This window comes from Lepisma saccharinum, chromosome 1 (assembly GCF_977018435.1).
Source record: "Lepisma saccharinum chromosome 1, izLepSacc3.1, whole genome shotgun sequence".
In the NCBI taxonomy this organism is placed as follows: Eukaryota; Metazoa; Arthropoda; class Insecta; order Zygentoma; family Lepismatidae; genus Lepisma; species Lepisma saccharinum.
This window is the reverse complement of record NC_139229.1, coordinates 153,607,934-153,629,544: the sequence shown is the minus strand read 5'-3', so window position 1 is coordinate 153,629,544 and position 21,611 is coordinate 153,607,934. Positions and strand designations below refer to the sequence as shown.

Genomic DNA, 21,611 nt, shown 5'->3' with positions numbered 1-21,611 from the left:
GATAGTACAATGTAAATTGTCTAATAGTCGTTAACTTCTACCTTTTATATAATCTCATTTGATGCCCTTTATTAGAATTTCTTGTAAATATAATGTACATTCTAAGTCTTGTTTTCATTACCCTAAAAACAAATTCCAAAATAGTTTTTCTTAATTTATAAAGTAATCAATTTAAGGCAGACGTAATAATGTAACATATTAGCTTAGTAAAACACGAATATTAAAAAAGCATCAACAGGGAGAAGTGTACAACTATTGCGCAATTAATATTCTGTATCGAAATAGATTAAGAATGTAACATTTGAAAGATTTTAAAGATTGATCGTTGCTCTTTAATCTAGGTACTTGAACAACCCTTTAATAGAAGACTCAAGCTAATGACACTGAAAATTGTAATAGGTAAATTGAAACTTAGGTCGTTTGGAGATGAGAGCTTGTGACAGGTACTACTTGGTTAAATTATGTTTCTGATTTATGAAGAAAGTACACGTTTATTTGTGGAACAATTTTTATTTTGTTAATACAATAAAAATGCACAACGCGAAATTATTCTAAGCTACAGCGGTTATAAATAAAAGCAACTAGATACACAGTTGGAATGCTTGATTGTAAATAATTTTGATCTTGCGTGAATAGTCCTTGTTCCAAAACATTTTTTTATTTTAAATGAAAATGTGCAACTGGTATTAGTGGCACTGGGATCAAGAACAAATATTATGCACTAACATTATAATAATATGTATTACTTGAGGCACGGCCTCTCTTATTAACTTACTAACAATGTTTTTAAGTTTTTATTTTTTGTGTAGAACACGCAATCACACACGCACACTCACGCACTCTGTTTGTACATACTGAAGTCTTCTTGTCACTTGGCAGACATTATATTGAGCCTGTCTGCAAGTGACATTGTATTCCGCTGAGGAGTTGTCTTTTCACATTGACGAAAGCTCTTGGAGGACAGTCCTTCGACAGTGGTGTGGATATGCATCACTATAAAGCTCCACGTCACAGAACTGACGCAGATGTACTTCAAGTGCACCGTGAAGTCCACACAGAAAACTGTCACAACTTATTATTGACTTGTCATCTCTCAGAATTAGCCCCACTGGCAAAATCAACACTATCCCTGAAAGTTTTTACACAACATGATGTAAGACTGAAACGTAGTAGCTGATGCCTTGGATTGATTAAAAAGTTAACAAGAAGTCAAATACACCGAGGGAGGTGTTACAACAGTGTACAGAATATCAACCCTTTCATTTTGTATGTATTTGGTGTGAATAGTAATGGTTGGGTCAGGTGAACGTTGGACAAAGTGGCGTAGGGTAGCCATTGCAACTAAAGGTTTGATGATATGTGGATGACTTATGGGAAGATATTAGTTCATTTGGGAGAGATGGCACGGCGTATGGGGTCGTTCTCTACTTTGGTTTTGACGCAACGTCCCCTGTAGCATATTTCCGTCTCCAGGGAGATTTCTGTTGTCGTTGACGTTCCGATGACTCGTAGAGGCTGGAAAGTTGCTATGTTCTCCGCCAACTCGTCGTCCGTTGGACTCGGAGGTTGGATGGTGCTGTCTTCTTCCGAAGCGGTCACCGTGGGTGGCGCTGAACCAGGCGTTTGCGTCATATCCTCGAAGTCCGTCTGCACCGAAGATGTGCTTCCGGTGATCTCAGTTGGGGCCACCAGTTCATCTGTATCGTCTCCGTCCTTCAGGATAGGGAGAGTGAAAGACCTTACTTTTTCCTTCTTGACGTCCACCACGGTATTCTCTGCCGCTGCCGAAGCGACGTTCTGCGACTCAGCCGTGTCCAAGCCAGCGTTCTCTTGCTGTCGCGGTCTTGACCGTACTCGAACCCAGGTCCCCCTTCGTCTTCCCTTGTCCGCCTTCTTGCTACTGTTGTCCAGCGTGGTGCCGACTCGGAACCTGACCGACACAGGAGGAGCTGGTTGCTCGCTGGTGTTCTCTTCTTCCTCTCCGTCATTCACCATGTTTTCTTCCTCGGACTGAACTTCGTTCTCTTCCTCTTTTGCGTCCGCTTGCGTGACGCCTTCCTCGGCTGGGACGTCTGAAGGAGGCGGACTCGAGAAAGTCTCAGAAGAACTTGACTGCTCCTTGTTCCCTTCCTCCGTGACAGGAACCAAGGCGATGTACTCGTCTGCCGAATCACTTCCGGCGTTTTCAGCACTTCCACCTTTCAACTCATGCTTCGTGGATTCTTGTTCAACGACTTCACTCTCTTCAAATGTTGGCCCTGTGGCTACTTCAGTCTCCGAGCCTTGGTTCAGCTTATTTATTTCAAGACCGTGATCCCAGTAGTTGGGTATCACTTCTCGGATGTTTACTTGAACAGGTGTGGTGGGTAGCCAACCGTGCTGATCCTGAAATTGTTGCCCGTTAACATACTCATAATACGACTGTCTGAAATGTGGAGTGGTTCCTTCGGTTGCAGTTGCTGTTTCTGCTGTAGAGTCTTGCACAGTTGTTGCTGTCGTATCATCATCGTTGTTTGTCACTTTCTTTTCATTTGTGGAAATATAAGCGTATCCATCCACGGTCTCTGGTCGGTCTCTAGATTCCTGCCCCTCCAGTCCTTCCTCGATTTGCGATGCTGGGTTTCTTCTGACGGAATTCCCACGGTCCTGAGGGGGACGTCTGTATCTGGAAGCGCCTCTGTTCCGGACGTTGTAGCTGACTGTATTTCTCGATGGCCGTTCTGTCGTAGAGCTGTCGTCAGTGCTTTGATCGTTTTGCTCCTCCGAAGGCCTGCTTCGACTTCTGTGGCCCCAACGATTGCCAGGCTGGTTCGACTGCACGGTGTTTGGAACTTTCGGTCGCGTGTCCTCCCTCAGCGCAGATCTGATAGGAGCACTGTATTCTGTAGTTGTCAGGACATTGGTGGCTTCAGTTGTTGCAGTGCCTGTTGGGCGACGGATTCTGGTTCTAACGCTGCTGACCCTCACGGTTGGTCGTCTTGTTGCCCGAATCGTGACCGTTGGGCTGGCTGTTGAAGATGGTGCATACGTGGGTCTAATTGGGCGGCGACCACGCGTGGCAAAGTTGGGGTACTTCCTTCCGCTTTTGGTTGTGGTGCTTGTCGCCTCTGTTGAAGTCTTTTCCACATCATTCTGAGTTGTGGTTACGCCTGCATCAGATTCCTGTAAAGGGTAGTTCAATTCATGTGTTGGGGTAACTTCTGGAGCTACTGACTCACTCTGTGGCGCTAAACCAGAATGTTCGACAGCAACACCTGCACCCTCTTCCCGATTGATGAAAGGGAACCTGCCTCCGTGTCTTATTGGCTGCTGCTGCTCAACTTCAGGTTCTTGGACGTCCAGGCTATCTTGAAAAGCGTTCAACCCTTGGCGGTGGAAAACTGGTCTTACATACTCCGGAGGTTGGGGAGTTGTTACTTGAACGAACTGCACGCCTTGATTACTATGTGGCCTAATTCTGCCAGCGTGGTGTTCCCTGACTGGCGAGACGTTATCTGAAGTCAAGATCTGCTGTGTGCTTGATATAGGTGCAATTTCACTCACAGTGTCACCATGAGTCGGCAAGTCTTGTACTTGAGACTGTTCAGTTTGAACATTCGGTTTTCCTAGAGTTGGCACATTGGACAGCTCGTCATACTGAGTAACAAGCCTGGGACTAGTAGTGAAAGATTTTGCATACTCTTGGGTAACATCTTCTCCTATTTGCTGTCTTTGGAATGAAGTAGGGTTATCCTGATTCTGATTATCCGGTTGTTCTGATTGAAATTGCCTGTGGGTACCTCCTCTCTGGCGAAGTATTGGCTGGCTTTGATGCTCTTGGTATGGTTCTTCCTGTTGTTGCTGGAAGTGTCCTGCCTTTCTGGAATCCGGGAAGCGAATTCTGGATGATTTTCTCACAGGTTGTTCTACTTCTGTGTCTTCACTGTATGAAGCAGATTCTTGGTTTTGTGTGCTGAGTTGCCCTCCTACGGTTCTTGACTTGGATGTCTTCTGGCTCGGGAAGTTGGAAACACTCTCGAAATTTTGATAAGGCACCGAAGGTTGTTGCTTGTGGAATCGTGTCACACTGTCTGGATCTGGTAGCTGCACAGTCGATTTCTGACCAGATGTTCTCCGGGAGCTAGAGAAGTGTGGTGCACCTCCTTGGTCTTCGTAATTGGAAACTGATTCCCTGTTTGTTGCCTGTACACGTTGTCTTTGCACCTGTTTCGGCGGAATTGTTCCACTGTTGCTCTTCGATCCAAATACAGCATCATCGCCTGTTTCTGAGTAGTCCTCTTGCGCGCGGTACACGGTCTGTTCAGATGGCGCGTCAGTCGTTGTAGTTGACGTGGTTCTGACGTTTGGACGCCTTACTCTGGCGGGTCTTCTTGGAGCTGCAGTGGAGGAAACAGCGTTCTGAGTAAACCTTGACCTAATTGTCGTGGTGGAAGTTGGCGCACTATCGGTTGGTGATGGCCTCTGGCGTGGTCTGCTTCGTACACGTGAAGTGGGCCTCCTTGTTGGAACCGTGCGTGTTGTCTGGGTGTATGTAGTTGGAGGAGTGACAGGAGATGACGCATACGAAGGCGAGGCATTTTCGACTTTAGCACTTTCAAAGTTTGGTGAACTTAAGCCTCTGTCCTCAGAGCCTTCAGTTTGGGCTTCCACCGGCGGGTTGATAGGTTGAAATATTTGCTGTGGCTGTTTGGCGTGGAACTGCGTCTCGAAGGCAGGGCTCTTGCTAGGGAACGGCTGTCGTCCTACGAAGTTCTGGAACGAGACAGATTGCTGTAGGTTTCCGTGGTGCAGCTGCGATCCCTGACCTATGTTTGGAGACTCGGTTTGTCGCTGATGAAGAGATTCGGTTGGCCCAACGGACTGTGGCTGAGGTGAAGATTCTAGCAGGGAATTGACAAGGTGCGGCAAGGCAGGGTTTATTGGAGGAAGATTTTCAGGTAACAAGTACGGAGGAATTGCAGTGGTTGCGAACGGGACTATTGTCTGCTCAGTTGGGCGAGGACGAGGGGTAACCCGCTGCCTCAGAGGTTTCTCGGTGACTGGTGTCGCCAGTTTTCCATGGAGGTCGTCTTTGGGAGTCGTCTCGGTGGCGTTGGAGACGACAACGCTGCCGATGTGCGGTGCTGGGAATGGAATCTTGGAGTACCCTGGTGGTGGCTGGAAGCTGAGAGGTGCTATGAAGAACGGGAGACGGTTGACTTTCCTCTCGACGCGGTTCGAATCCAGGGCGGACAAGTAAGGCAATTCGAACTTTGCGTAACCTTTAGGTGGCTTCAGATTGGTGGGCCCGATGAATACTTTGGGGACGCTTCCGTCCACCGCATCCAACACAGGAATAGTTCTTGCGCCTCTCAGAAGATTCAATACATCTGTCACTTTGACATCTCTATTTCTGTTTCTGGAATCCTTCCCCATGAAGACAGAAAGAGGTGGTTGATGTGGTTCGAGCTCTTCTGTAGCTGGACTAGGGACAGCATGAGGGATATTCTGATTCTGGAACAAGTTGCCTGCGGGCGGTAGCTCAATGCCCGGGTGGACCGTTTCTAACTGTTGGTGAGGAAATTGTCCTCCCTGTCTCAAGGCTTCCAGCGGTACGTAAAGTAGCTGAACCTCTTCTTGCTCGTTGATTTCATTTGGATTTCCTTGAGCCTGAAGTTGATGACCAGCATTTGTGTTGTTGCTCGCAGGTGGGGGCTGCACTTGAGGGATTCCTGATGTCGGAGACGGACTGAACTGGAGAAGAGAAGTTGGACCGAAGGGCTGATACTGGAAGTTTTGAAGCGGTTGATTCAGGGGGAGCAGCTGAGGAACCTGAAAAGGTACCTGCTGGAAAGGCGACTGGAAGTGCTGGAGAGGAGGTTGCGCTTGCAGCGGCTGCGCCGTCGGCTGAAGAAACTGCTGCTGCTGGAATTGCTGCTGCTGTTGAAACTGCTGCTGCTGCTGAGGTATGAGATGGACGGATTGCTGAGATGCCGGCTGCTGCAAGAGAGGTTGCGGGTTCAGGGTCTGCTGCTGCTGTTGCGGCAGAGCCACAGGATTCCTCGGCTGCTTCTGAGACTGCTGCTGGAAGGTTAGCTGGGTGGGTTGCTGGAACTGCGGCGGCGACGGCGGTGGTCTAGGGCCTGGTTTGTTCCTGAGGAACTGCGGAGGTCTGGGAGCGACCTGGAGGAACTGCAGCGGGGCGACCGCCGAGGGTCTTCCTATGAGGTGAGACGGGATCTGACGCACCCGCTGCCTGTGCTGGCGCAAAGGCTGGTGGAAAGTTGGGTGCGTGCCCGGCCGAGGAGGCGTCAGCAGGCTTGCCACCTGGTTAGACGTGGCGGCGACGACGAGTTCCGGTTGTTTCGGGGCGGCGCCGTCTGAGACAGGGCGGCACGTGGGGCACGGCGCCCTCAGGGGGATCCAGTCGCCGAAGAGGCCGTCGGTCACCAGTCGACTCTCTGCCACTGGTTTGCTCCAGTTGGAGGCATCCTTTCTCTCGTTCTCGTCTGCGAAACAAGCTCCTATATAAAGGAGGATGCATAACAGTTGAGTCACCCTCGTCATCTTCCTGGCAGCAGATATATTCTGGAAAAGAATGAGACACAACCGTGAGAAAAACTTAAAATTATTGAGAACACACTCAAATACAGGGTAAACCATATTAGCTTCAAAAATATGAATTTCACAAAAAAATTAATGACCCTAAGGTCATAAGTTTCAATTCAAATTAAGCTAAACCCAACGAAATAGTCACACGGCAATCCTGCTCTGAAAGCACCTTCCTTCACGGATTTTTCCACATAGGTGTATCTATATTGATCTGTAATTTCCATAGTATACCACCAATAATTATCGTGTGATGAGTGTCAAAAACATTTACATATAATTGATTGTTAAAGTTATATTACATTTTTTCTTCCTCTTTCAGTTACCATCTACAGCAGAGAGTTCAATCTTCATTTTGCGATCAATGTTGCCATCTGTTGACGAATAGACTATGTGATGGGTGAAGATTGAATGGTTCAAGTACCGACTGGATTGGACCTAACTTAAAAATGTAAGTTTTTTTTTCAACTTATGTTTGTTATATTTTTATTTTCATTCAGGCATGTTCTACACGTATGATCTCACAAAATGAAACATTATCGTGCAACTTAACTGGTCATTACTTTGACATCTATACAGTGTATTGATTTTAACTTACAGCTTGTATAACTTTAATATTACTACGTAAGAAGCACACTTGTGTTTCATTTTAGGATGCCTAACGAGCTAATATTAAGTGGTGTGATATTTTTACAGAACAAAAACCACTTCTACATTTTTCATTCCACAACAAACAATTTTCTTACCTCCACACATATAAACTAATAAAAACTATAAAACTTTGTGTACAAATTGCATTAACAAAAGAAATCGTGTTCATAAATTTCGCTAGAAGATAGCGTCCAGTTATTTCAACATGTTCGGATTTTCCGAAAACAGAAGACATGCCACCCCTGCCACCTTAGAGATCTGTTTTCTAAGGAAAAAATCATATTTGAAAAAAACAAAACACTAGTATAAAATTCACGTCGAATGGCAAGATCGTGTGTGAAAGATTTCCGAAGTTCGTTCTCAATTTTACACTCCGCAAAATACACATTTTTTTCTGTATTCCAAGTAGAAATGCATGCTGTTCAGTGCTAAACGTTAACATTTGAAATACCGAATTTTTTACACTGATAGAAGTTACCGTAAAGTTCATTATTTTACCGTTAACGTTTGACAGTCTGCCAGTAAATTTACACAAAGCTGGACACAATATTTTTCTTGTGGGGAGAGGCGCATCCATGTCGTCATATCTCATGCTGCGGCTACATCTAGAAGTAAAGATGTCGTTGATAACCACTTTTACACTATGCAAAATACACATTTTTTTCTGTATTCCAAGTAGAAATGCATGCTGTTCAGTGCTAAACGTTAACATTTGAAATACCGAATTTTTTACACTGATAGAAGTTACCGTAAAGTTCATTATTTTACCGTTAACGTTTGACAGTCTGCCCGTAAATTTACAAAAAGCTGGACACAATATTTTTCTTGTGGGGAGAGGCGCATCCATGTCGTCATATCTCATGCTGCGGCTACAGCTAGAAGTAAAGATGTCGTTGATAACCACTTGAAATATTTAGCAATGACATACACTCGTACTGAGTAGCGTAATCCGGTCTCGAAAATCTCCTAGATATAACGGCTGGGGTTTCGACGTGCTGACCCCACGTCACCCCATTACCGGTTGAAGAACTCCACACCTCTAGGTAGGATTGTGGACGGAGACTGGCAGTCGGATGATAGGCCAAGGCCCTTCAAGGGCTGTCGCGCCACGGATTATTATTATTATTACATGTATGTATATGCATATCTATAGTACACAATTGAGGCATTTAAGAAAAGCTTCCATCGTGAGGAAATTGGGGAGCTCCGAGTGAGTGAGAGTAATCCGGTCACAGAGACCTACTATAACGGCTGGGGATACGTCGGGCCGACCTCCCGACTATTCCAAACTTGTTGAAGATCTCCATGCTTAGAGGTGACGAAGGAAAGCGTGGGAGGGAGACCGGCAGTCGGTAGGTACGGCTAGGCCCTCATGGGCTGTTGCGCAACGGATTATTAATGTTGATAATCATAAATTGTGTGCATCATAAATGTTTTTTAAAAAACTGAATCATAAAAATCACATTAAGTACGTCAACACTTTAAAACGGCCAATGTATGGCAGCATAAATTGACGGTCTTAGACCCTGATTTGATCAGCCAACTTTTTACAGTGCATGCGATCATAACCTAATATTTCAGCAGAAGATATAATTATTCTTGAAAACTCTTCTTCTTCAACACAGGAAGACATTTCATGAAGAACAGGATCCATAAATTGATTCTCGAACACAATGTTGTAGATTGTCATTAGGCATGAATATAATGTAGCATAATCATTGAAGAAATTATTAAAATGGAGAGAGTTCAGATCATGAAAAACAAAATTCAATGCAGTTCACAGGTAAAAATAAAATGTAAATTTTCCCATGTGCATTGTACCGTGCCATGATGGCACATGGGGGAGGGATAGCTCACACATATTCTCTGTCTCAGAGTACTGGAGATGATGCAATGAGCAACACACTCCAGCCGCCTTTACCGCCCCTCCAGGTAGCGATTGAAGTTGAAAAATCGCTCACTCCGAGATTCGAACTCAAATCTCCCGCCTGGAAAATGTGAATTCCCTCTTCACAGTACACTTGACTCTAGTTTAGACTCGGAGATAAACTGTAAGGGTGTCCTGTAAAGGCTGAATACGCGACATAAAGACTCTGTAGATCTTGGTCATTAGAAGAGAGTTCCACCACAGGGTATAATAGCTCGTGAACTTGTTACTTGTATCACCAGAATCTCAAGCAGGCAGAAGAGGCACAAAATTGTGCTTGTTTAACCACTTTTCATGTTTATTTGGTCCTCTTTTACTCTTTTTGTAAGAGGCATGCAGCTTTCTTCATCCGCTTTGTTTTTCCAAATAGAATATGCAGTTTCGCGAAGAGCCTTGCAAGAAACGTGTATACATCAACTGTAATTTCTCTCGCACGTTTTTTTTGCAGCTTTTATTCTCCTTACAATCCGTTTACTTCCATGAGAAAACATCCCATACCAGCTTGTAAAGAACCTCTCACAGTCGCTGAGTGATTCTCTGACCCACATTCCGACCTTGGCCTACGCGGTATTGTAAAGGACCTTTCAATGTCACTTTTCTTCGACCTCCTTCTTCATTTCAAATGCGTTCCTTCACCGACAGGTGGCTACTCAAGCCAAAGAAGAATTTCCATAACAAACCACTTGCAGAAAAGCTTCAACCAATTCACGTGTCAGTGTTTTAAGAACATCTTCGGCGGTACTGGCATGACAAAAGAAATAAATTGAACATTGAAATCATTACTGTTCTCGATTTTCTGACCCACTTGTAAGTTCTTTGCATTATTTCTATTATGCTGGATAATCTGAAAACAGACTATGATAATAGTGCATAAATGGCCGATCTCCCCGAGTCTTGGAAGTACTTATATATATATTTGAGAAATATATAGCAAGCTGCCAACGGTGGATTGAATTTTCATGCGAATCTCTTGGTTCGTAAGAACTTCAATATGTAATAGAATTATTATTTCTAATAGACAAATAGACGAGGAAGTATTTTCCACATTTTTAACTTCAGAACATTTTAGACCATCACTGAGATATCGACAAGGATTGATTGTTATATCTCAACGATAGACAGGTCTGTCGAATTAATTTTATGTTGCCTTGAGCTATTATCTGGTACGCCCGATTGTTGGCACAAGCAGTTGGACGTGAGCGATGTAAAAGAGTCCTCCCCCCCCCTTCCCAGCTTTATTTAGTTGTATCTAAAATTTGTTATTTTTATTGGTATGCGAGTGATCGTCAAGGTTTAGTCGTATGTGAGACCATAAGAATGAGTCTACTGCACTAGAGGAGACGTGATGTTGCAGTAGTTTCCCTGAAGATCGCTGCCAACATCTGTATAGTGTGTAGCGAACTATTCACTAGTTAAAACAGCATGTGCTGCCATTTCTTTTTTTCTGCTGATAAGTCGATAATACTACATCACTGTTCCGTTGTATCTTATAGCAACTGTTTGCCTCTGAAACACGAGACAAACTTCAACTAGCATACTCAATATGTTACATTATTTCGATCATTAAAAAACAGAACCGGCCTCCGTGACAACGCGCTACAACGGCAGAGACGCCGGGTTCGAATCCAGGCCTGGGCATGGGTGTTCTTTGCATGTCCCTTCATCAATATCATCATATATGATGACATATCATCACTCATGGTCATCTTCGCGATTAGTCAAAAGTGTCAGAAATGCGAAGTAAAATAAACCAAATCGTTCAATCAGTACAACACATAAAATGAACGTTAATATTTCTAATAAATTATGCAAATTGTTTTTCCTCATTCCGTACAAACAACCGAGTGTATGTCACTTCTCGTCAACCAATACCCTTTCACTCGCAATGATTTGAGTCTTGGCACAGGAGGCACGCCTTGTAATCAAGGGGTCCAGGATTCGATCTCCGATCAAGGCATATTGCACACTGAGTTGAGGTTCAATTTCAACTGTAGATTCAATTTGGAAAGCACCCCTTTCAAACTTTTGTTGATCGCATAGTGACGTTGCTGAAAACTTAGACACAATCGATTCAAAAACGCTGAAAATATCATCACTAACTATAGCCATTATGTCATGATTATGTGGGGTGATATAATCCAAGAGTTATTGAGGATCTGGTGAGGTAACATAATTAGAAAACTAATCGAGTCAGTCACTAAGAAATATTGTGTAATGCAATATGACGGTATGCATTCCAAGTCAGAAGTGACACCAGAAATTCCCGTTACAATCCTATACACAAATCGTCAAAGCTGAAAATACGGTAGATCACACTACAATCAAATTAATTGTCTTGCGCAAGGGACTGGACATCTTGCAAGGAAACCTGGATGAAAACCGAGGAAATTTGTTTTCCCGTTTGGTGTTTTGTAAACGCCGCCACCGAAACCAACAAAAAATTAACCGTCACTCTTAAAGAAAGAAAACTTTTCTCTTCATTGTCCGAAACAAGGTGATCCAAGCGAAACACTTTCTCCGTTGCCAACTTTCATTGGGGGATATTGAAACGCCGCATAGCTCGTTGCCCGCCCAGATGGCATGAGGAAACTCTATGATATACGGCACTGGCCGAACAGTGCTACAAAAACTCACTGACTAAGCAAGGTATCCGGATATTACACAAGTCTGTCATTATACTGAGGAATGTTATTAAATCAGCCAGTCGGAATAATGTTCGATTTCGTTAAACAGGATTTCCTTGTTATATCTTTTTTCCACACCCATTGCAGCTGCCCACTACAATGCTTTCTCCAAGTGAATGGCCTTAGGCTACCTTTAAAGCAGGGTATTACCAGAAATTGGCCTGCCTTCTCATAAAGCTTGAATTTGTCTTAAGAGCGTGTTGCATAAGTTGCTGTTCTACGAATAATCATAAAAAAGAAAATATTGATTCTAAGCTCCTGAACAGAACGAATTATACGAACTTTGAAGAAATCCTTTACTTTACCATATTTCTCATCGTTGTTTTTGCTGCTTAAGTTAGCAACTTCACCAACCAATTTGTTTATATTTCTTAAGTTTAATTCTGAAGCTAGTCTTACATGGTCTAGTTACATCCATCCGTAACATTGAGTATGGAATATCTGCTTGAGGCCTCACATATGTAGTGGCAAATCCGTCACCTTGTAATCAAGGGGTCCCGAGTTGGATACCCGGTGGAGACACATAGTGTTTCTGATCCTACTTTAAACTGTAGGTTCAGTCTCTATTAGCCATTCTGTGCATAAAGTGAACTTAAAACAACAATTCAAACAAATCAATCAATCAAACAATTATTGAACCAAATGCCAACCACAAATTACGGGAAATAATTTTAAATTAAGACTTATTTCAACATAGACAAACTGGTGATAGCTCAGTTAGTAAGGTGCCTGTCTGCCACGCAGGAGATCCAGGGTCTAGTTAGCGGGTGTTTTCAGATAGTCAAATTCTCCTGCAAAAGTGACTCCGGGGTTCACCCAACTTCTCATCAATGAGCACTAGAGCAAATCATGGGAGTTATATGGCGGCGGGATCGTGATGCTGAACTCATCACCCCTCACATCCCTATGGTCCTTTGTTTCACAACACGGGAATATTCTATCTTTTTCCTTTTAACATGACACTGGTATTAGTAAATCTGTTGTTTTATTCGTAATTTTGTGTGCTGCAGTAGTATATGATTCAAGAAATAATTTTATGTTCGTTTTTCTTCTCACAGTGAAGTTCATAATGGTGGAAAGTGAGCGAAAATGGAGTTCTATTTCCTTATTCTTACTATTATTTAAAGTTGCCTTTTTTACGTCAGAACGTTTTGTCACCTCACAGCTATAGAGTTCATATTACACCACACCAACCTCAAATCACACTATATTTCTTATTCTCTTCTGATAAGTAAATCTACCGCTTCACGCTTCGTAAACGAGCTCTCACATGTGAGACATCAAACGCAAATTCTTCTGGAAAAATTACTTCCGTGGGACACGCAGCGTTCGAACGTATCTATAAGAAAAATGCAGAGAAAAAACGTCAGTTTTTCTTTATTCGGATCTGCAATGACCCGCTTTCCCTGCTTTAATAACGCGATTCGACGTCGTTGCCCTAAAAAAAAAGTCGTGAGAAATAAGACTGTTATGAGCAGAACCACCGGGGCGTTCTGATACTCCTGCTATCGTTCCGCGCGACATCTGGTGACACGGTCTGAAAATCTCAGCTCGCTCTCATCCTTCGCTTGTTAGCTGTTATCGCCTGCACGCTCGTTGCCGATCAGTGACGTCACATGCATATGTCAAGTCGGGTTCCCCAGTAATATTGCAAGGTATTTGATTTGGTGAAATGGCGTCCAAGAATTGATTTAAAAGGGGTGTCCAGGCGGGTCCCAACCCCTGAAAGTAGGCCCCTGTGGTGGAGTGGTTAGCACATCGCGCTACGACGCCAGGGGTTTCGGGTTCGAATCCCGGCCTGGGCATGGATGTTTGTGGGTGTCTATTCATCAATTTCATCATGTCATCACTCATTCCCATCTTCGCAAATTAGTCAAAAATGGCACAAAAAGCGAAGTAAAATAAAGCAAATCAATCAATCACACCAACCCCTGAAGGAGTTACATAGTACTGAAATTATACAAGCAAAACACTTGTTTCCCGTTGTTGAATAATATGAAATTTGCTTATTCCCGCTGAGCGTATATGAAGATAAGAATTCGATTGTGTTGAATATTTTTGTAATGACAGTGGCATAATAATAATAATAATAATAATAAAAATAATCAGAGATTTGATTTCCAGCAGCTGAAATTAACAACCTTTTTGTTATTCTATAAATATATCATTTTCCTATTTAATTCGACATTAATTTGCTTGGAGCAAAAACTTTTTCATACAAATTTTAGTGATCTAACTAGAAATAAGCTGGTAGATAATGAATGTGTGCCTTTATATCTCTACTCATACACCGTCTTTTATATTCATGTAATAATATTGTTAATAATAACTATCAATTATAATAATAGACCCATTATTAATCAAATTTATTGTTATTAATAGACCTGCTAATCTTAATAATAAATGTTTTATTATTGTCGTTGCTTAGCGTGACGTTTCCAAAAAAAAAGTAATTAAATCGATTTGTATCTTTCATAACTCAATTATTTTCGATTGCGGGGAGTCAAAATTCTACTGTGCATCATCGTAATGATAACTGCTATTTACATGCACAAAATAAATTTATTTGTTGGGATGTAACTCCAATACCAAGTCTCCTTAAAACTGAGCACTGTATTTCGTGTAATATGGATAACATTTCGTCCCTTTGTCGTTTTGTCCAGACTCATAATTTTAATTTCATTCTGAATTTGGACCCAAATGTATATGTCCATACATTTTTTTACACACATACGCGTTGATTGTATTCACAATTTTCTTTTATCATCATTATATATTTTAATATTATTTCTTCACTTTAACTGAATTCCTTAATTTGTTTTAACCATATATCTACACATACAAAAACATAGATAGATAAGTATATATCAACCTACAGACACAGGCACTCATGCACAAACACACAAACTAGCCAGACAGAACAACAAAATGACGAAATAGTATCCACAGTGGCACGTGAAGCGTTCGTAACTATTAGTCATCCATTAGTTCATTAATTAAACCTTAATATGAATTATTCTGAAAAGAAAGTAACAGAGTGCATGTCCTATTTTTACATTTGGATTATATAATCAAGTTATCAAGGAAAATGGAAGCACTACTTTTGAGTTGTTAATTGCTTATGCCTAGTTTGTGCAGCATCTTCATTACAAAAACATATCCTGAGATTCAGTCTTTAATGCACACAACCTCATAAACCCGATTAGCCTATCTGAGCATGAAGTGGACTTTTTACAACCTCATAAATAAATCTCCACTGTCTTCACTTTCTTCCTCCCTGAAAGGTTCATTTTCTTCCGCACATGTTTCGAGTTCAAGGCAGCGTGGGAAATATGAGTTTCATTTGCGTATTCGTGACGCAAGTCATTCATTGAACCCTCCACAACATGGAGGGAAAAAAATATGTCTTTTATTCACAGTTTGCGCAGCATTACATATCAGAAAACCCATCAACTTAATTACAAGCAAATAGAAAATCTGTGTTGCTCAAGAACTGGATGTTTCAAACAAAGAACAATTGACAAACGATATGTAAAAATGGAGAGAGAGAGAATGTAACAATATTTGTCACGGTACATGTGCTCCGAGTCCCACAAATCCAAGGAGTGTGGGAAATGCTTGTCTAATTTGCAATTTTTTGCAATAATCTCTGACGTAAGTAATTTGTTAAACTATGGAATGAAGGAATGGTGCTGTTTTCAACTATTTGTGGAGCGTTACAGTTTTCCGACACGTGCATTCCTCTGACAAGGAACGAATGCAATGTATGTGTACAAAAGGGAAGGGAATTTCCTTAATTGTGATTTTGTGATGTATAAATTAGGAACGCAATTTATTGTGGAATTAATTGTGTCGGCACAAGTGTTACGGATATTTTCCTTGCTTGAAAGAGCAATTTGTTTTGGAGGGAATCAAATGTAAACTGGGCGAGAGTAGTTGGAGTTCACGGTGCAAACGTGTTGCAATTATATTGGAATTTTCCTGAAATTTTCTGCATCATTATCAAGGATGCAGGGGGAAGGAAGTGACTGTCATTGTAGTAATTTAGAGGGTAAGAGTATGCAACGAAGCTAACACCTTATCTTGAAAACTTCAATCGTGAATCCTTAGAGCGTTACTGTCATCAGAGTTAACGATAATCAAATAGAAATACCAAGGGTTCTTTTTGTTTTGTGTTCAGGCAGATTCGAAACTAGGAAGTTGAACATGGGTTCCACGGTAACCATTGATTCGCTGATCATCAAGTGATTCTAACTTCGAAAAGAATTATAAATATTGGAAAATGCTGAGCAAGTGATGTCACCAAGTTATGAATTACATCTGCTCTTTGGAAAGACATACAATGAACACCATAATAGACTTTTTTTGAATTGAACTGTTAGTTTAGGTCCACTTTATGCACAGAAAGGCTAATCGGGACTGGACCCACAGTTTAAAGTGGGATCCGAACCACTGTGCCCCCGCATGATATCGAATCCGGAACCCCTTGATTACAAGGCAACGACGCTACCACTACGCCATCGGGGAGACACCAACATAAGAGACTGAATAATGCTGTAACAATTTGCAATGATCTGCAAAACATTTGCTTCTTGCATAAGTTTGGCTAACGGGGAGTGAACCTACTGGGATGCTAAACACTGTGCAATGTATTTCTACAGGAAATTGACCCGGGGGCATCTTGATTAAAGGACTACAACGTTATCCACTACACTATGTGGGAGGCCCTGTAATATTTGTGTAGGACGGAATCGTGCAAGAGTACAATTGGTTTGCTCAATTTCTTTATTGGTTTATCTTTCTGAGATCAACCCAGTCTCCATAATTACCAATCAGGCTCCTTCTCCATCTATCCGTATTTTGACGTTCGCAAGTTTATCGTAAGATAAGAGACAAGTCGAGATACGTTCGGAGAGGCACTGCAATACATCGCTTGCCTAACCAAGCGGTGCATAAAACAAACCTACGGCTCGCTACATAAGCATTCTGTTTTGCTAAAGAGTCGCTGAATTTGTTTACTCTACTTACTTTCTAATCCCGTGAACAAAGCGCAACATCAAGCAGTTATATCGGTCAGACGAAAAGGACCATTCAGAGATATGCTATGTGGAGCATATCAACACTCGTTTAACATGGTTCGTAATGGAAGTGTAATGCTTCTTTAAAAATATATATATCAAGGTTCAATTCGCTCAGCTAACTTTAATTCATCTTAACGCAAGCATGATTGCAAACCTATGTATTTAGACGCAAAAAGCATACCTTATTCGGTATGTGAATTATTTATATTAATATTGTTAGAAAAAATACTGAGTAGCTAAGTGTAACGGAAATATCTAGGAAAATATGCAAATTTGCATACGGTATGCGAACAGAGGCAAGCATCAATAGCAATACACGTATTTTTTTTGTCTCTGCCACGAATAATTTTTATACCCTCTCCCTCATAAATAACAACCACGATTGCAACAAATATTTCCCAAATATAAACTTATTCATGAAGCAAGAATTGTACAATCACTAATTAATGGTGTATAGCCAGTTTATGATCAAGAAATTCTCAACAATATTTCTTCTCAATTCTTGTGGTCACCCCTGGCACAATCCCTTGCCTGTAATGAACTATGCCCGGTAGTTGTGTTTTGTATTACAAATTTCTTAGGATGTGCTGATTCATAGTTACACATTTCTATAATATTTCATACATATTCACTCTAACACTGTTGCTTCTGAATGTCCAATTATAAAGGACGTGTCTAGCTTCCGAGCGCTGTTTTTCAAATATTGAAAGCACAATTATTGATTCGTGTAAGAGTCTCTTTAAAAGTAACGGTACCGGCGAAGAAAGTTAACGCCATAGTCATTTAACATGAAATATGTAAATTCCTACTGCTATCAACAACGTATTTGACTGCAAACGAAGCGGAAATGTCATGCGACACTGGACGCAAAATTTCTCCGTCTTTGACACCGTGAACAACTGTCATGCAAGATTTTTCTCGCTTACTTACGCTCATGTTTGCGCTCGCTCGCTCGTGAAAGATTGTTATTTTTGCATGCAATTAATTAGGATCAGTCGCACAAGTAGGCCTACGGACCGATAAGAAATTTCACTATCAAAAATGACTGTCTCTCGAAGATTTTTATCACAAAATTAATTTGGAGAAAGCCAAGAAAGTATGATACACAAATTAATTTGTGGGGAAAATAAGGCCAAGACGTGGCTAATCTCGTTGTAATATTGCATTTCCTCATCGCAAGATAATGTTTCAATGGCCTAACGGTACGTCACGTGACGGCAAACAGTGTTGATGCTTATATTTCATATCAAGGGGTCCTAGGTTTGATTCCCGGTGGAGGCACATTTGCAAAGTGGTTCCCACTCTAAATCGTAGGACCAGTCCCGATCAGGCCATCTGAGCACTGTGCGAATTAACCTTCTTGCTTTAGGGCAGGGGGGGGGGATACCTACTCAGTGGCGTTTTTGTGATTTCATTTCGGGAGTTTTTTTTTTTTTTTGCCTTGCCTTATAACATTGGTTCTAACCTAGGTCATTAGATCTTAGGAAAACATTTGCACGAAATTTAGAAACCCTTAGCACCTTTACATTCTAAGAAAACCCAATCTCGTACATAAAAGAAGCTATCGAACTAGTAAGTCCGAAAACTTGACCACATTTATATTGCGAAGTTCAAACTTTACAGTATAATCTACCTACAAGTTTTTTGTGAACACTTTAATGATTATAAAATAACATCACTATGCCAGGAAGCAGGCTGAAAGGTGTCCATCACAAGCCTACATACATGACTGGAACATTATTTGATACGAATTAATTTTCAATTGTGTTTGTCACACAGTTACATAGTTACAGAGTTAAGAAATGGTACACTATATGCTTTCAACCCCATTTTCTTTCAGGAGTCTGAAAACATCCGTGGCAGGGATAAACATATTTTTCTTTGGCGGAGATTACATTTTCTTTGGGGGGAATTCCCAGTACACCCCGTTATTTCGGACACTGTATCTGAGTATAAAGTGGCATATATTTTCAAAGCGCAAGTCGAAGTAGGTGATTTTATGAAAATAGTACTCTTTTGTAACTAGCAACTTCGTATCGTGGAAAAATAACAACATGCACTGCAATATGGTGGATTGAAATTTTCTCTTTAGTTTCCACTTTCGGTCATGCTCATTAGTGGAACATTCTTAACATATTTATCTTATTTATGCAAAGAGTTATAATTTTGTAAAGCGCAGCGATTTTATTACTTGATTAGCCATACCATTTGGGAAGGGGTCAGCAACCATGACTGTTGGCTTTAAAACTATTACACGCAACTCCCTGGAAATAACTGGGAGGATGGTAGCATAAATTGCAGTTCAAAGGGTATGCATGTAATAGCATCAGGAGATGCAGTTACGGGCTCAATAGCTCTAAGTTTTAAATTATCGTTACATACCTTGTTGATTTTTGTATGTTTTCAAGGTTGCTTGGCATATTCTGTATGTTTACGAATTTTCTTGAATTGAAGACCCTCACAAATTTGCAGATTCTAAGGATAACTACTGACTCATATGTACGAAAGAATTGCATAAAATTAAACTGCTCTTCAGAAAGTCAAAGTTCTAAGAGTGACGTCGCCGAATCGTTTTCGTTAAAATATGTAGGACCCACCTGTGCATAGCATACATACGTAGAAATGAGCAAGATTACGGTTTTCTAAAAGAATGTAAATAAAACATTAATTCTATTTAATATGAAGAAATGTTTTGGTTAAGATGACATTCATTTTCTGGGATCCTCTTACCCTTCCGAAGGCCCATGTATAAAATTCAGTCTTGTTCTTGAATGAGAAAAATTGATTTTCTCTCGGCATCGCCTCGAAATAATATGACAAAAACGGAAAGCAAATAATTATTAAATACATTTAAAATATAATTTTTGCACACATAACCTGACTTAATCAGAGTGCTACGCCTTGATAAATCTGAATAAGCGTCACAGTTGAGCAAGTTTTTATTATTATTTATATTATTTTGATTTACAAAAATCTCAAGACCAGTGAATTTGTCTCGCCTCGATCCTAGCCATAGCCAATACTCTCTCGTTCACAGATACATTACAAACGTATGGAACAGAATGGTTGCAGGTCACTGTGATTGCGAACGTCACACCCTTCTCCCAGCCAAATACATATTAAAATGTTGGTTGTGGTTACGTTAGAACAATATGCAACACACACTGTAGGTTAAAGCAAGACAAAATCCTCCTTTCACTTTGAACTAAACAGTCACTCAGTGTGCAGGATTCTTGAATAAATTTCTCGTATTTAAAGCAGTCTTTTCCACTAAAACCTCCTTCAGGAAGAACGCTAGAAGGGAACAAATAGTAGTGCTAACGCTTCTACACTCGTACATCATTTCACCTGCACACATTCACCCACTTTGCGTCTTCTAGGGACCCACATGAGAAGCGGCGCCTGAAAGATGACCCGGAAAAGGAGGTGGCTTCATGCGTTAAGGATTTTTTTTCTTTCCTTTTCCCCCCATTGTCAGTGATGTCATGCTTCGCTCCACCCACGCGTGCGTTACTCCAAGATGCCTTCGACGCCCTACACCGTGTCCGAACCTTACAGCGTGCAACCGCATCGAGGATTATGATCGCATGCAACTTCCCTGATGCTGTAACATTGGGGCATGCGTGTTTATTTCCTGTGGCACGATTTCGACATTTTTACACTTCCCTCTTCCTTTAATTCCTCAATAACAGGAATTCTGAAACGCCTCTGTGGCTCAGCGCGGAGTTGTAACGCTGTTGCCTTGTAATCAGAAGGTCCCGGGTTCGTACCACGGCGTGTTTCCGGTTCCGTTCTGCCTATCCGTGCATACAGTGGACTTATAACAAACTTTGGCTGTGTGTAACCTAAACGCAATGGCAGATTAATGTCCTGCCGTGATCCTTTCCTGTAGCCTTTAGCTTCAATGAAGGTTAACTGTCAGTGTTAGACGTTTCTAGGGTGTAGTTCGCTCTAACTTTAGACGTCAAGTGGGGTAGATGGCCCTTTTATACTTCAAAAGAGGAGTTGATCGCCATTTAGTATTACTAACTAGAGGATTTGTCTTCAGTAGCCGACGTCCGTGGGGGAGTGGTTATCATAACACGCTACGTAGACAGAGGTCCCACGTTCGAAGCCTGTTCAGGCATGCACATATGATTGTTGTATCGCCGATTTCAAAATAAATAAATATTTTCTGTTAGTTTTAGGTGTTTCAAGGTTGTTTTTAGCTGTTAAGAGCGGGCGACTTACAATAAGAAAATGCAAAATACAAATAAAGTGGTTATTCACTTAACTTTAGACGTGTTGTAGACAGGGCGATGGCCCCACTTGCTCCCTTAATCTGATCATGCAAAAACATGACAAGACACTTCGAAAAATTGTATTGATGAGAGCGAGAATAATTGGATTGGATTGATTTGGTGTTTTAAGTCCGCTTTATGCACAGTAAGGCTAATCGGGACTGGACCTACAGTTTAAAGTGGGATCCGAACCACTTGTGCCTCCACCGGGTATCGAACCCGGGACCCCTTGATTACAAGGCGACGATGCTACCACTGCGCCATCGGGGAGGCCCTAGGGAGAGAGCGAGAATAACACCCAGACTATCTGTTCGAGAGCATAGTCCAGGTTCGCATTTAGGGGGCTTGGGGTTACAAATCCAGGCTTTCATTTAAAAAGAAAATCACTGGGGGAAAATTG

The 21,611-nt window shown here is 41.6% G+C and overlaps 1 protein-coding gene across 1 annotated transcript in view; it reads right to left on the bottom strand.

The window, feature by feature from the left end:
• Positions 1-502: 502 nt before the first annotated feature.
• Positions 503-21,611, bottom strand: part of LOC146002759 (uncharacterized) — a 38,302-nt gene continuing 17,193 nt past the window's right edge. The window contains exon 2 of the mRNA XM_083140697.1: positions 503-6,567. Coding sequence (XP_082996823.1) covers positions 1,387-6,546 — 5,160 coding nt within the window. The 5' untranslated portion in view covers positions 6,547-6,567 and the 3' untranslated portion in view covers positions 503-1,386. The remainder of the gene's footprint in view (positions 6,568-21,611) is intronic.